At 36.7% G+C, this 12179-nt stretch overlaps 1 protein-coding gene across 1 annotated transcript; it reads right to left on the minus strand.

Moving 5' to 3' along the window:
• Nucleotides 1–2235: 2235 nt before the first annotated feature.
• Nucleotides 2236–7981, minus strand: LOC104585767 (protein DOWNY MILDEW RESISTANCE 6-like). The gene is made up of 4 exons (XM_010242743.3): nucleotides 6930–7981; nucleotides 6541–6788; nucleotides 2766–3090; nucleotides 2236–2662 (listed from the first exon to the last, which is right to left on the minus strand). The coding sequence occupies exons 1-4, from the start codon at nucleotides 7122–7124 to the stop codon at nucleotides 2414–2416; spliced, it is 1017 nt and encodes a 338-aa protein (XP_010241045.1). The 5' UTR covers nucleotides 7125–7981; the 3' UTR covers nucleotides 2236–2413.
• Between the last annotated feature and the right edge of the window lie 4198 nt (nucleotides 7982–12179).

Raw genomic sequence — 12179 nt, forward strand, 5'->3', positions numbered from 1 at the left:
GTCCGCCTAACCATTCTAATGAATATTAATGGATGAGATTAACCAAGATAATTTGCCATTTCCATAAACTGAAGTTTTTCCAATTTTATTTAATATTATTTCCCAAGATATATCAAATCTACTTCTATCAAGTAACCCTTCGATCCCTCGACTAGAGTTCTCAAGATAGAAATGCATTAAGTTCAAAGAAAAACTTATACATTCAGATGAATCATGTGTATATATCCCTATATACCATTCAATTCACACCATGAATTATTCAGTCCATTATATGAATTCCTCTCCCGATTCATTCACATAAACCCAATTAATTAAGAGATGACCACTCCTAATCGCATTATGCATAATAACTCATAGACTATATGGAAATAACAATCTTGGATAAATCATAATGAAAATATATTCATTGTCATTGTTAGGCTTTCCACAGCCCTAACTATAAATAAATCAATTCATGATAAATGAAATAAAACAAACAAGAGGAAAGAAAGAACTCATGATGTTGCCCTTGGAGCTAAGATCTTCTTTTCTTCTTGTCGCCACCTCCTTCTTGAAACTTCATTGCCTTGTTGATCTCCTTCTTAAAGCTTTCTTGATGGTCTTCTTGATTACTTCAGAGGGAACTTCAGTAATTGATTGATGCCAGGTGCTGGTACACCCACCCTTTACATAGTTTTTGGAGAGGGATTGTTACAACTACTTGGAGTTATCTCAAGAATGGATAATCCATGTTAGTTTTACACTGATCATATCCTATCTTATCTTATCTCTTATCTAATGATCTCAATCTTTTTTAACTTTCTATAATTACATTTAGAATTCAAATCTAAGAAAACTCTGGATTCTTGAATTCGAGTGGGCTGCTTTAATAAGTTGGGCTGCTACAAGGCTTTTCTGCGAATTGGGCCTCAGTTGTGAGCTGGGCTTTACTACGGATCCGATTCGACTTTGGGCCCGATTTTGACTTCGGTGCAGGCCGAATCTGTCAAAACCCAAAACATAAAAGCTGTAGATTTCGCTCTTATCTTTCCAGTGCTTCTTGAATCAGCCCAATCGGAGCCTGGATATGAGAGTTAGGCCCAGATTACTGAACGGTGCCGAAACTGTGAAAAACCATCATATTAGCCTTGTCTTCCTTCTGACAACTTTTTTCCTTGCCCTGAATCAAAATACCAACGTAATGAGTTCAATCAAGTGTTAATTAAGTGTAGAAAGACTGAATATTCATAGATAAGAATATGATAATTTTTATTCACATCAATATCTTAAATATAGGATTTAATAAGAGAATATACCTTAGATATGAGATTTAATGAGAGATAAAAGGAAAATAGTTTTTACTTCCAATTGGTTTTAAATTTTACGTCATTTTCATCATTAATAAAAACATTTCTTATTTATCATCAATGTTTTCAACTTGTTGGTGACCTGGCCGATTGAACTGTTCAAATCGTCACTAGGCCTTGATTCTAGGTTTGGTTCTGTTGAAACTCCCCATTTTGGTTAAAAACCATCTAACTTGGGCAATTCAACCATTGACCCGTTCGACCCAATAACCAAGTCGTAGGTTGTGCACTAAATTATGTACAAACTTTTGGAAGCCATAACTTTGCACTCCGAAGTCTAGTTGTGGTTATCTTTTTTTTTAATTTTGAATAACTTTTCAAGATCTATACGTCCCAAGGGCATTATGCACCTTGCCTTGCCATTTTCACGAAAAAAAAAAAAAAACCCTTTTTTGGCCTCAAATTATAATTTTTAATATTTTTTATAAATAAAAAATTTAAAATAAAATTAAAAAACATCAATAAATGTAACATATATATGTAATATATATAAAACATAACTTTAATATATGTAAAACATAATTATACTATTTATTAATAAAATGTATTTTTACACACAGGTGTAGACGGGATTCAATCTTACGTATTAATAAAACATAATTATACTATTTACGTATAGCCGATAACCCATCCCCCAACCCATATAACCCTTCAACACAGGTGTAGGCGGGATTCGATCTTAAATCTTCACTACAACCAGCTGATTGGCAGCTTGTGTTAGTTGCTTAATTTTGACGTTTCTGCATATTGAATCGAAATCCTCTAATGCATAGTTTTTTAATCTAAAATAAGGTAAAAATAAATCAAAATGGAAACAAAATCAATGGTTGTGATTAGTGTATACTTTTTCAATTAACATCCATTTGGTTGAAACCGTGATCAGCACCCATTTGTTCTTAAATGATTATCTCCTCCTTCTCCATTATTTAAATCCTGGAAAATGACATAAACAAAGAAGAGGCAAGAGATAAAATAGAGGGAAATAAAACTAAATCCAATCGAACCAGAGTAAATAATAATAATAATTAAAAAACAAACAAAGAGGCAAGGATTGATTGATTCAGGTTTCAAATCTTGAAAAGCTCGAGGCAATGTTGTTGGTCCAAGTTCCTGCTCCAAAACTTTTTGTAGTACTCGTCATAGGTAAAACTTCTATACAAGGGCGGAGCTGGAGTTCCATCGTCGGTGAGGCCTTTGGCTGGGGCAATCACCGCATCATTTGCAGGACATAGGAATGAAGCAACTGAAATCCTGGGCTTATCACAGTTGACAACCGCCCGATGCCACACACTTTTATACCGTCCATTACTCAATGCCTGCAATTTAATGGAGAGATAGATGATGGTGAATCACATGGGGATGTGATGCATAATACATCAACCATCATGTAAATAATGTAAATTAATGTGATATTATTACCTGTAACTGATCACCAATGTTTATAACAAATGCATTTGGGTGGGGATTTACGGCCAGCCACTTGCCATCCTTGAGCACTTGCAAACCCGTCACTTGCTGGTCTTGAAGAAGAATGGTAATGGCATTGGGGTCGGTATGAGCCGGTAATCCGTATGTCAGCTCCGGTTCAGGGCATGGTGGGTAATAGTTAACGGCCATGTGTTGCCCTTGTTCACCTAATACCTTCTCCATGTAGTCTCCTTCTAACCCTAAGCTCTCTGATACATATTCCAGTAATCTCAACCCTAGTTGCCGAACTTCTTTACAGTATGAACTCACTATTTCCCTATTCATATCATACAATTAAACAAACTATTATTATTATTATTAATCCCAGACTTTGAAGACAAATTTTAATTAATGAAAAGGGAAGAAAACACGGATGCTGTTGCAAGGTAGTAGTGCAACCAGATCATTCTCACACTGTCACACACACATACATATTGAAAAAAGAAACTCAACAATCACATCTTAATGTTGGGAATAGTTGGGATGCTTCAATTATCATATCAACATTGCAGAAATTTCAGCCCACATCCACATCCCTTCAACCTTCAGGTTTGACTACCCGCCTTTTCTGGACAAAAAACAGGCTGTTTGAATGGTGATTGTCTGGTCTGTCTACCGAGCATGTGATTGTTTTGGATGGGATCCAACTCCAAGAGAGATCGAATACTTTTCAGAAATGACTTAGGTGGACCAGCTGTAGCCCACGATATAAAAATGCTACCCAAAATACTGAAAAAAAAATCAAGGGTACAGGTAGGGAAACCTCTTTCTATCAGAGGCCAAAATACCAGTCATGGTGGGTGTTGGGAACTTGGACACACTCACTCACACACCAATTGGATGGGAACTCGGATTTGTTCTTCACAGAGGAAAGAACACGCCTCACACCAACCTGACAGCGTTTTTACTCGTGCATTCAGAATATCTCCCATATTTAATTTTATTAATGCAGGATTTTGACGTGCTGTAAAATCTGGTTTTCATTGGATCCAACTTCCTTTGGGAGGTTTTTTCTAATTTCTAGAAGACTAAAACCAATTTTCAACATTATTGATATGTTCCGTACAGAAGCTTCTCACATCTGCCCCCCACAGCGCATCCCAAACTCCGATGATGTCTGATGTTTCTAATACAAAGTCGGGATGTGCTTTGGGGGCATTGTGGGGCGCAGATCTGAACTCGCTTGAGACGGTGGCTTCTCCATCTGGCGTTTCAAGGTGGCTCCACACAAAAAAAGTAAGGTAGCCCTACATAAAAAGCCCTCAAGTCATGTTTCATGAAAGACCTAAAAATCAATTTTACGCTATTTCAACCAACTTTTCTGAAGCAGTAGTTCGATCGAATGCAATTCAATCAATGCTGAAGCCCTTTCAAACAGGACCTAAGCCACCACCACTAAACGGCTTTAAGTTAAAGCCCTCCTTTCCTGGGCCTCCTCTCACACAACCCTAAATTAAACTAAAATAAAAATACAAGGTCAAGGTCATGCTTGATGCAGCAAAGCAATATATTCTATGATAAAATATTGCATCTCCCTGTTCATTATATATAATGAAAGTTGATACTTTTGACTTCATGTGAAAGGAAGAGGAAGAAATAAGAAATATGCTGGAAGGACGGATGCAAACATGCAAAGTTAGATGAAAAGAGACATCATGCAGAATATGGAAATCGATAAGAAGATTGGAGAGCAGTAATCACAACTCACCCCTCTTTTTCTCATAGTCATCCTACTCAGTTAGTTAATCATGTGCTGCCACTACTGCCCCCTTTTGTGTGTTGTGACTTTTAATTCAGTAATTCACGCAACTGAAAAGTGGAATCCCTAATTTGTACCGTTTCTCAACTTGAATAGCATCTCCACCACACCATATTTCTCATTTCTCAATATACCACATGTCATAATAGCAACTTCGTTCATCACATGCTCACCCCCTAGGGACATCCTTTTCTAGGTCGGCCTGGCCAAACCCATATAAGTTTCTGGGCTTTCAGTCTCAACTTGGATTTGGACCTGCATAAGTTTTAGGGGGTCCATCCCATGATCACCCTCTGCTAGTTACATCGACCTCACCTTTAAACTTTTAAAACCTTGATTTGAACTAAGACATATCTCCCTTTTCCTCCTCCACTCTTCTTTTTCTTAATTTCCAATTTATTGGTTTGCTTTTTTGATGAAAAAGAAATGATGTGGACAGCAGACTTTAGCATGAACTTAATGTGCTCGTACAAGTATATCTCCTTATGCCCCATTCTGATCACCTCATTCAAATCCGGTGGTCAGTTCACGTGCTTATCCCTTAGCCCACCCCCAGCTCCCAGCTCCCATGCCCATCCCCTCTGAGAATGTTTTTTTCTTCTTATTTATTTATGTGGTGGTGGGTTATAAACTTATAGTCAATCAAATTAAATATAATATAGCTATAGGATGGGCTGGTCAGGTGGAATGCATTGTTGTGGTATTTAATTGATGCCGTGATTAGTCATCCAGGCCATGTTATTGTTAGGCGCATTTATATATATAAACTGTCCCAATTGATTATGTCATTAACTTGACGTTTGCTTCCTAATCAAATAGTTTAAGCCGTGGTAATGAAAATTTGAAGTAGCTTTCACACTATCACAAGTGTACCAGTAAAATAGTAATGATGAGAGAGAAAAGAATCTCAAACAAACCGTTTTTAAACACCTCTGCGCCCCACAGCATGTCCCAAGAACATCTCCCACTGAAAACTTCGGTAGATGTTCCTAATATGGGGCATAGATGTGATCTGATCTCGCTATTTTGATACTCTCCTCCCTCTCTTTCTCACCATGTCTGTCTCTCATCTCAGATTCTCAGTCATGGTCGCAGACACACCGCCCTTTTCCGATTTCCATCCATCCATCCATCAAATATAATATTTTAGGGCCTCCTCTCTTCTGGCTTGGAATTTTGTGGTTGGGCGTGACTAAACCCAGTCGTCTAGCGAACGTCTCGGTATTACTATCGAATCTCTCACTCAACGTCATGTGGGTGCTGGGCGCTGGATTCCTTAACCTTAAAATCGGACAATCATACTCGTCGTAGACGGGACGGCGCACCTAGAGCCAGAATCCACAGTAACACGTGTTTCCACCTCATTAGCACTATCCCTATATCCCTCTCTCCCTCCCACGTCCCACCAAGTTGGCTACTTGACGGAATACGACTAAGGACTGAGAAGCTGCCTCCTCCCCCCTTCTATTCTCCTCCCCAGTCCTCAGAACCTGGGGCCACTTGCCAATATTATTACTTTCACTGTTTTCTTTCTTTTTTTTTCTCTCTTATTAATGCAGTATCCAATTACCAAATTGTCTCCCTGTTTTCTATATTATCTTTCCTTTTCTTAATTTTTTTGAGAGGGAGGGGTGATAACGGCTTCAGATGGACAATTACACTAAGAAAAATTATAAAACACAAACGAGAAACATCATATTTGCACAGCAAAATAACTGCTTCAGTCCGCTACGGAGTTTTTATTTTTTTTACTTTTCTTTCTTTCTCTGTTTTTTGTCTTTTAGCACGGGGGGAGAAATAGTGTAGTAACTAGTAACTGCTGCACCGTGCCAGACTCAGTATGGCAGGGCTCAGACCAAAACAATGGGGACAAGTCACTTATTCAGAAGAAAAAAAAAAAAAAAAAAAAAAAACTCAAAAACAATAAACAGAAAGAAGAAATTTTGTGAGAGAGAGAGAGATTCTTACTTGAAGGAAGAGGGACTAGAAGGCCACTCGCGCACGTACTGATCGAGAGGATAACAGTGGAGTCGGAGATAGTCTCTCCAATTGTGAACTGTCTCTTTCTTCACATTGAAGCTTGTAGACAATCTGAGCGTCTTGGATGGATCATCGGAGTAGTACTTCATCTTCTCTTCCACCGGCAGCTGGAAGAACCCCCTCGCCATCTCAAACATTCTGGACGTTGATTCCACAGATATCCCATGGTTGATCACCTACACTCATGCGGCACCACCCATCAATCAATATCACTACAATAATGACAGCAAAAAGTAAGAAACAAAGTGGAAAGAAGAAAGAAAGAAAGAAAGAAAGAATCCAAGGTATAAGAGTAGAGAAACAATGGAAAAAGAGACCTGGAAGAAACCAAAACGCCGACATGCATCCCCAACTTGTTGGCTTATTAGGTTTCTATCCGAACAACTCAAGTCGATAACTGGAACGTCTTCACAGGTTGTGACCTCAGAGAGCCTAGGTCTCTCCGTTACCGGCCTGACATAACTCTCCGGCAGGGTCGAATATGATCCGGCGGAAAGGAATTTCGATTCCATGGAAGCCGGCGAGTGACTGAGCGAGGAAGGAGGCGATAAGATGCCACGATGTTACTGTGAGGCGGAGCTTCTAGGAAAGTGAGTAATTAAAGTGCATTGAATTTGTGACCCCAATATAAATCTTTAGCCCGTTGACGAATAAACAAGGAGTCCACGCGTCCATATTTGATAAAAATCTGTCACAATTTACGACGTATGATGGGAATCATTTCCCAGACCAGACACTAGATTATTAAAACAAAATTTATCAGAGAAATGAATATGAGAAGAGCTAGCTCCACTGCTGAGGAGAAAAGAACAAGAGGTTGACGGTGGTCGGTGAATGTAGTGTTGGAGGAAAGCATCGCGGAGGTGGGTTTTCCTTGAATCAATCGATCGGAATTACGATTTGGATGTACGCAGAATATGATTAATCTCTAAAAGCAACAAGTAGGAAGAAGTACATGTACGTGCCAGTGAGAGCGGAAGACTAATTATCGAATTTCCAAAACACATGCTCTCATCTCATGCGAATTATCATTTAATTTTGTTTGGTTGCAGTGCAATTTTATTTGTACTGCCATGATTTTGCATCAATGCAACTTTATTTGTATTGCAATCAAATACAACCTCAAATACAGTCATGCAGATGAGTAGTAAATTAATATGGGGCTCCCATTGCACTGCAACCAAACAAAATTAAGAGAAAAACTAAAATAAATGTGCTTTTGTTTTATAGAGGTAGAAGAAAAAAGGAAAAAATTTAAAAAACAAGAAAAAGAAAAGGAAAGAAACATAAAGAAAAAGCTATGGGATTCACAGAATTTGCAAGAAAGAAAAATTTAACACTTAATCTGTTAAGAGCTCTCCTCTAAGTCAATAGAAGAGCTATGGGATTCAGAGAATTTGCAAATAGGACTCAGTGGGCATAAGTTCCTATTAAAGGAAAATTTTGAAAAGTAAGCATAAAGAAAAAGCTATTAGTATATATTCCCTAATTGTAAAGCAAATAGTAATCAACTGCTACACAATTAGCAAGTTGTTTACGAATCTTTCGCCCCAAGTCGTTGGCTGGTCCAGTTTAATCTGGCAATTAAGGTCCACATAAAGTGGAGGGTCATGGTCCGCGCAAATCAGCCCCAAATCCACTTAGGGTTGGAGCTCGGATCTTCTACCCATAAAATTTTCCCACATCCCTATGTCGATATATCCAGTCTTGACCCGATAATAATTGGGACAAAATATATGACCGAATGGAACCGACCATTTGGTTCTATCAAGTAGACCTAACCATTTGGCTAAATTCCCCATTTTTCCAATCATCAAGTCTCAACTCTCAATTATCAACTCCTTGAATGCGTCTGGGGATGATGCGAAGTCGTCATCAGTTAAAGGAAATTCCAATCCGTTGGACCGACCTTTTCAATTGGTCGGCAGATTGACCAGACTTTGTGCTTCTGATTGATTACTACAGTATCAACAAACGTGTCATTTGGGTAGCCAACCGACAGATGTCAAATACATGTCCTTCACGATTATTATTTTAATAATAATAATAATTTGTAACGTATGTTCATGGTTCCTTGAGAAAGAACACCCTTTAATACAATTCTTGGAAGCAGCCCATGACGAAGGTGTAAATCTTGGCTGAAAGTTAGTGATTCCATGGAGAGGGAAAAAGGAAATGTAAGACTTCGAGTGGGGAGTAGTGGGGGGTGGGGGAGTTCACTCCGAATCCCCAAATTCTCAATCTAGTATTTGCCAGCGAAAAGAAAAAATCTCCATCTTTTGGTCGTATATTGTATTTCTAAATTTTGTATTTGTATTTGTATTTATATTATGTTCAAAAAGGTTATATGTGTAGTTGAGGTATAATGGCCCAAAAGGTGAGGCATAAGCCTTAAAGCTTAAGAATAAAATTATATAAAGTATAAATTCATAAAAAAATATTATATAATATAATAAGTTAGAATGATAGAACGTTTAAATATCAATAAATTAAAAGTTTATAAATGGTTTCAATGGTTAAGCATTAAATAAAATAATAATGAATCAGCTAATAATTTAAACATTTTACATTTCATGTTTAAAAATGCAAAATTCTCAAATAATTCAAATGACTAATTTGGAAGAAAGGAAATATATGAAGAATCATTCATATAATTGGATATTAGATATATGGTCATTCAATAGTTTAAAAGAAAGAAAATAAGTTGGTTACTTTGGTATATGCAAAAAATAAACGATAAAAAGAAATAAATCCATTAGGAAAAGGAATGAGAAAAATAAGAAACCTAGAATGTTAGAATTAGAATAACAAGAAAAACCACTTGATATAGCCAAGATAAACTAAGAATTTGATTGGCCTGTTTTGCACTGAACTCTCCTGAAACACTAGCCGAAACTAATAGAACTTGGTTTCCCCATTTGGTTTTTCATTTTTATATTTTATTTATTTATTTGGCTCATAATTATTGAAGTTATTCTTCCATATATTTAGAACTAAAAATGCATCAAATATATATTTTTTGCATTAAATCACTAAATAACCATTGATACTTGAGTACGCCTTTTCTTGACCTCACGCCTTGAAACTTGAGGCTTACGCCTCATCTTTACAAATGTTTAATCCTTGCATTAAATTTGTGAGGCTTAAGACGTGAGGCAAAATCTGTGCGCCTTGCCTAAAGGCATAAGCCTAGCACTTGAAGGCTTAAGTCTTTTAAGACAATGCTCTTCCCAAATTGAGCCTATATTCTTATGGAAGTGCAAAAATTATGGCCTTCAATATTTTGTTTAATTTTTATATAATAAAAATAAATAGACCACAACCTGTGTCGGTATCCATTCTTTCCTAATAGATGTGGTTTGTGTGAATTCTTCATGTATCCAGCTTCATATATAGGACAATTAATTCTCCTCTTCATTGGTAAATGGCTTTGCTTGATGCATTTCCTTAGTTTTAAGGCTTTTGACAGTACTAGACAAGCAGATAATAAAGGGGGCGTTCTTTTTTTGGATTTTTAGATGGGGGAAAATTGGTCAATGGGATTTTGGTTCCCATTACCAAGAATCCCATGTTCATTTTTCAGATTTATATGGGGACCAGAGAAAGTTAATTTTCTTGGGCATCACTTATCTGAATAAGTGATACCCATCTCTTAGGTGAGTAAATAACTTTCTCACCTAAGGGGAAAGTTGTTAACACTTGAATGGGACAGGGAAAGTTTATTTTCATGGGCATCACTTATCTGAGTAAGTGATACCCATTTCTTAGGTGAATAAATAACTTTCCCACCTAGGGGGAAAGTTGCTAACACTTGAATGGGACAAAAATACCCTTTTTAATAATGATTTTTTATGGCTAAAATAGTCATTACTTTATTTACCTTGGAAATAAAAAAACATGGGTAAATGCACTGGCCCGAATAAGTGTTTACTAAAAAAAACTTACCTAGATAGTTGCATTTATTCAGATAAATAATCTACCAAAAAATGAGCGAGGCCTAAATGATATTTAGAGCTTACCATATATTTCAAGTTCATATCACAAAAAAAGCTACTCAGAGAAGGGCTATCTAGAACATTGTAAAAACTACCACCAAAAGGCTATTCGGAACAGAGTGAAAACCACAAGAGGGAAAGAGTTACTTATGGCTAAAGTGAGAACTACCTTTAAATCTACAGTGGAATTCAAAAATTTGCATTAAGCCTGTCCGTACTTTACCGAAAAATAATTAAAATCAGATTATACGAACATAATTGTTTTCAACTAATTAGAAGCAAATAGAGATAGTGTTTCATGTTGTATGGGGTGTGTTAATTGTGTTGTGTTGGATGGATCTAGGAAACGTCATTGATTTGCACATGAATATGTCACTCTTATGTCACATCTATGCCATGCCCATACCGGTGCCGGTGGATCACCATTTATTGATATTTCCAACAATCAGCTGATCCATGTGATGATTTTATAAATAAATCACAATTTGAATTTGTTCTCTAAATATTTCCTAAAACTAACTTGTGTGGTTTGTGAGTTGTGACGTGGGCTTGTCCGATCGAACTAAAACGAAATTGTGAATGATTCGAGGGTTCAATCTTGAAATTTGCTCTCTGACTCATTTTCTGCATGCTGTGACTGTGGAATATTTCCGTCCGTTAGTGCCTTCGTGGACATTCTCACAAGTCATAAATAATAATAAATATAAGGGCAATTGGAACAGGAAGGACTGGGCTGGGATTCCAATGAGCATAATTGCGCTCGGACTCTGGAGTCTGGAGCTAAAGCCTAGTGAACGACCCCTGAAGAAGCGAAGAGTTTTTCCATTTTTACTCATTTTTTTTTATATTTTATAAAGTTAAATAAATAAGGGACAAGTACGAATGAAGAGTTAAATTATGGTGTTTGTTTTCTGTTGACTTGACTCAGATTCTGGTTCTGTGAGCGGGATGCATCATTACTGATGTAAGTCTATGAACTCTATGGAATATGGAATATGGATTGGAGTGGCGACCAACCCACCCCCATGCATGTGGGGATGTTTCAGAGAGTGACGATCAGCTTAATTAACTCCCCGAATGCAAGGATGGGAAGGAAAGTGGCATGTGATGAACTTATACATGCCATGATAACATTCACAGCTACGTCTGCTTACGTCATTCATGATGTACATGCATACGTCATATCATATATGTATTACCCATTATGGTGGTTCAGTCATCATTGTCTATTATATTTATTATTAGATATTAATTTTTCCTTTACAATACTCATTGACACCTCACCGGTCATCATATAAGATAAATAATTGTTCAAATATTTTAAAAATCAGTAATCATATATCCAAAATTATAACCAAATATTTTAATTTTTTTTAACTTTCATTTAAAGAAACTGAATAAAAAATTCAAAATCTAAATTTTAAATATCTATCGAAATTTTATTGAATTTGAATCTAGTGGATAGAAAATCTAGTATAGGAAGATTAGTTTTTTAGAATAACAACAAGCAGGCAATACTTAAGAGAGAGATTTTTATGGTGGAAGCGAAAAGGTGTAAGTAAGAAGTTCTGA

This window comes from Nelumbo nucifera, chromosome 1 (genome assembly GCF_055504915.1).
Source record: "Nelumbo nucifera cultivar China Antique chromosome 1, China Antique-T2T, whole genome shotgun sequence".
Lineage (NCBI taxonomy): Eukaryota > Viridiplantae > Streptophyta > Magnoliopsida > Proteales > Nelumbonaceae > Nelumbo > Nelumbo nucifera.

Bases quoted from the DNA above. Each gene is read 5' to 3' on its own strand.
- LOC104585767 (XM_010242743.3), bottom strand. From the start codon at position 7,124: ATGGAATCGAAATTCCTTTCCGCCGGATCATATTCGACCCTGCCGGAG. The intron at 6,789-6,929 runs GTCTCTTTTTCC...GCATGAGTGTAG, and splicing joins GGCGTTTTGGTTTCTTCCAG to GTGATCAACCATGGGATATC. The intron at 2,663-2,765 runs GTAATAATATCA...ATTAAATTGCAG, and splicing joins ACATTGGTGATCAGTTACAG to GCATTGAGTAATGGACGGTA.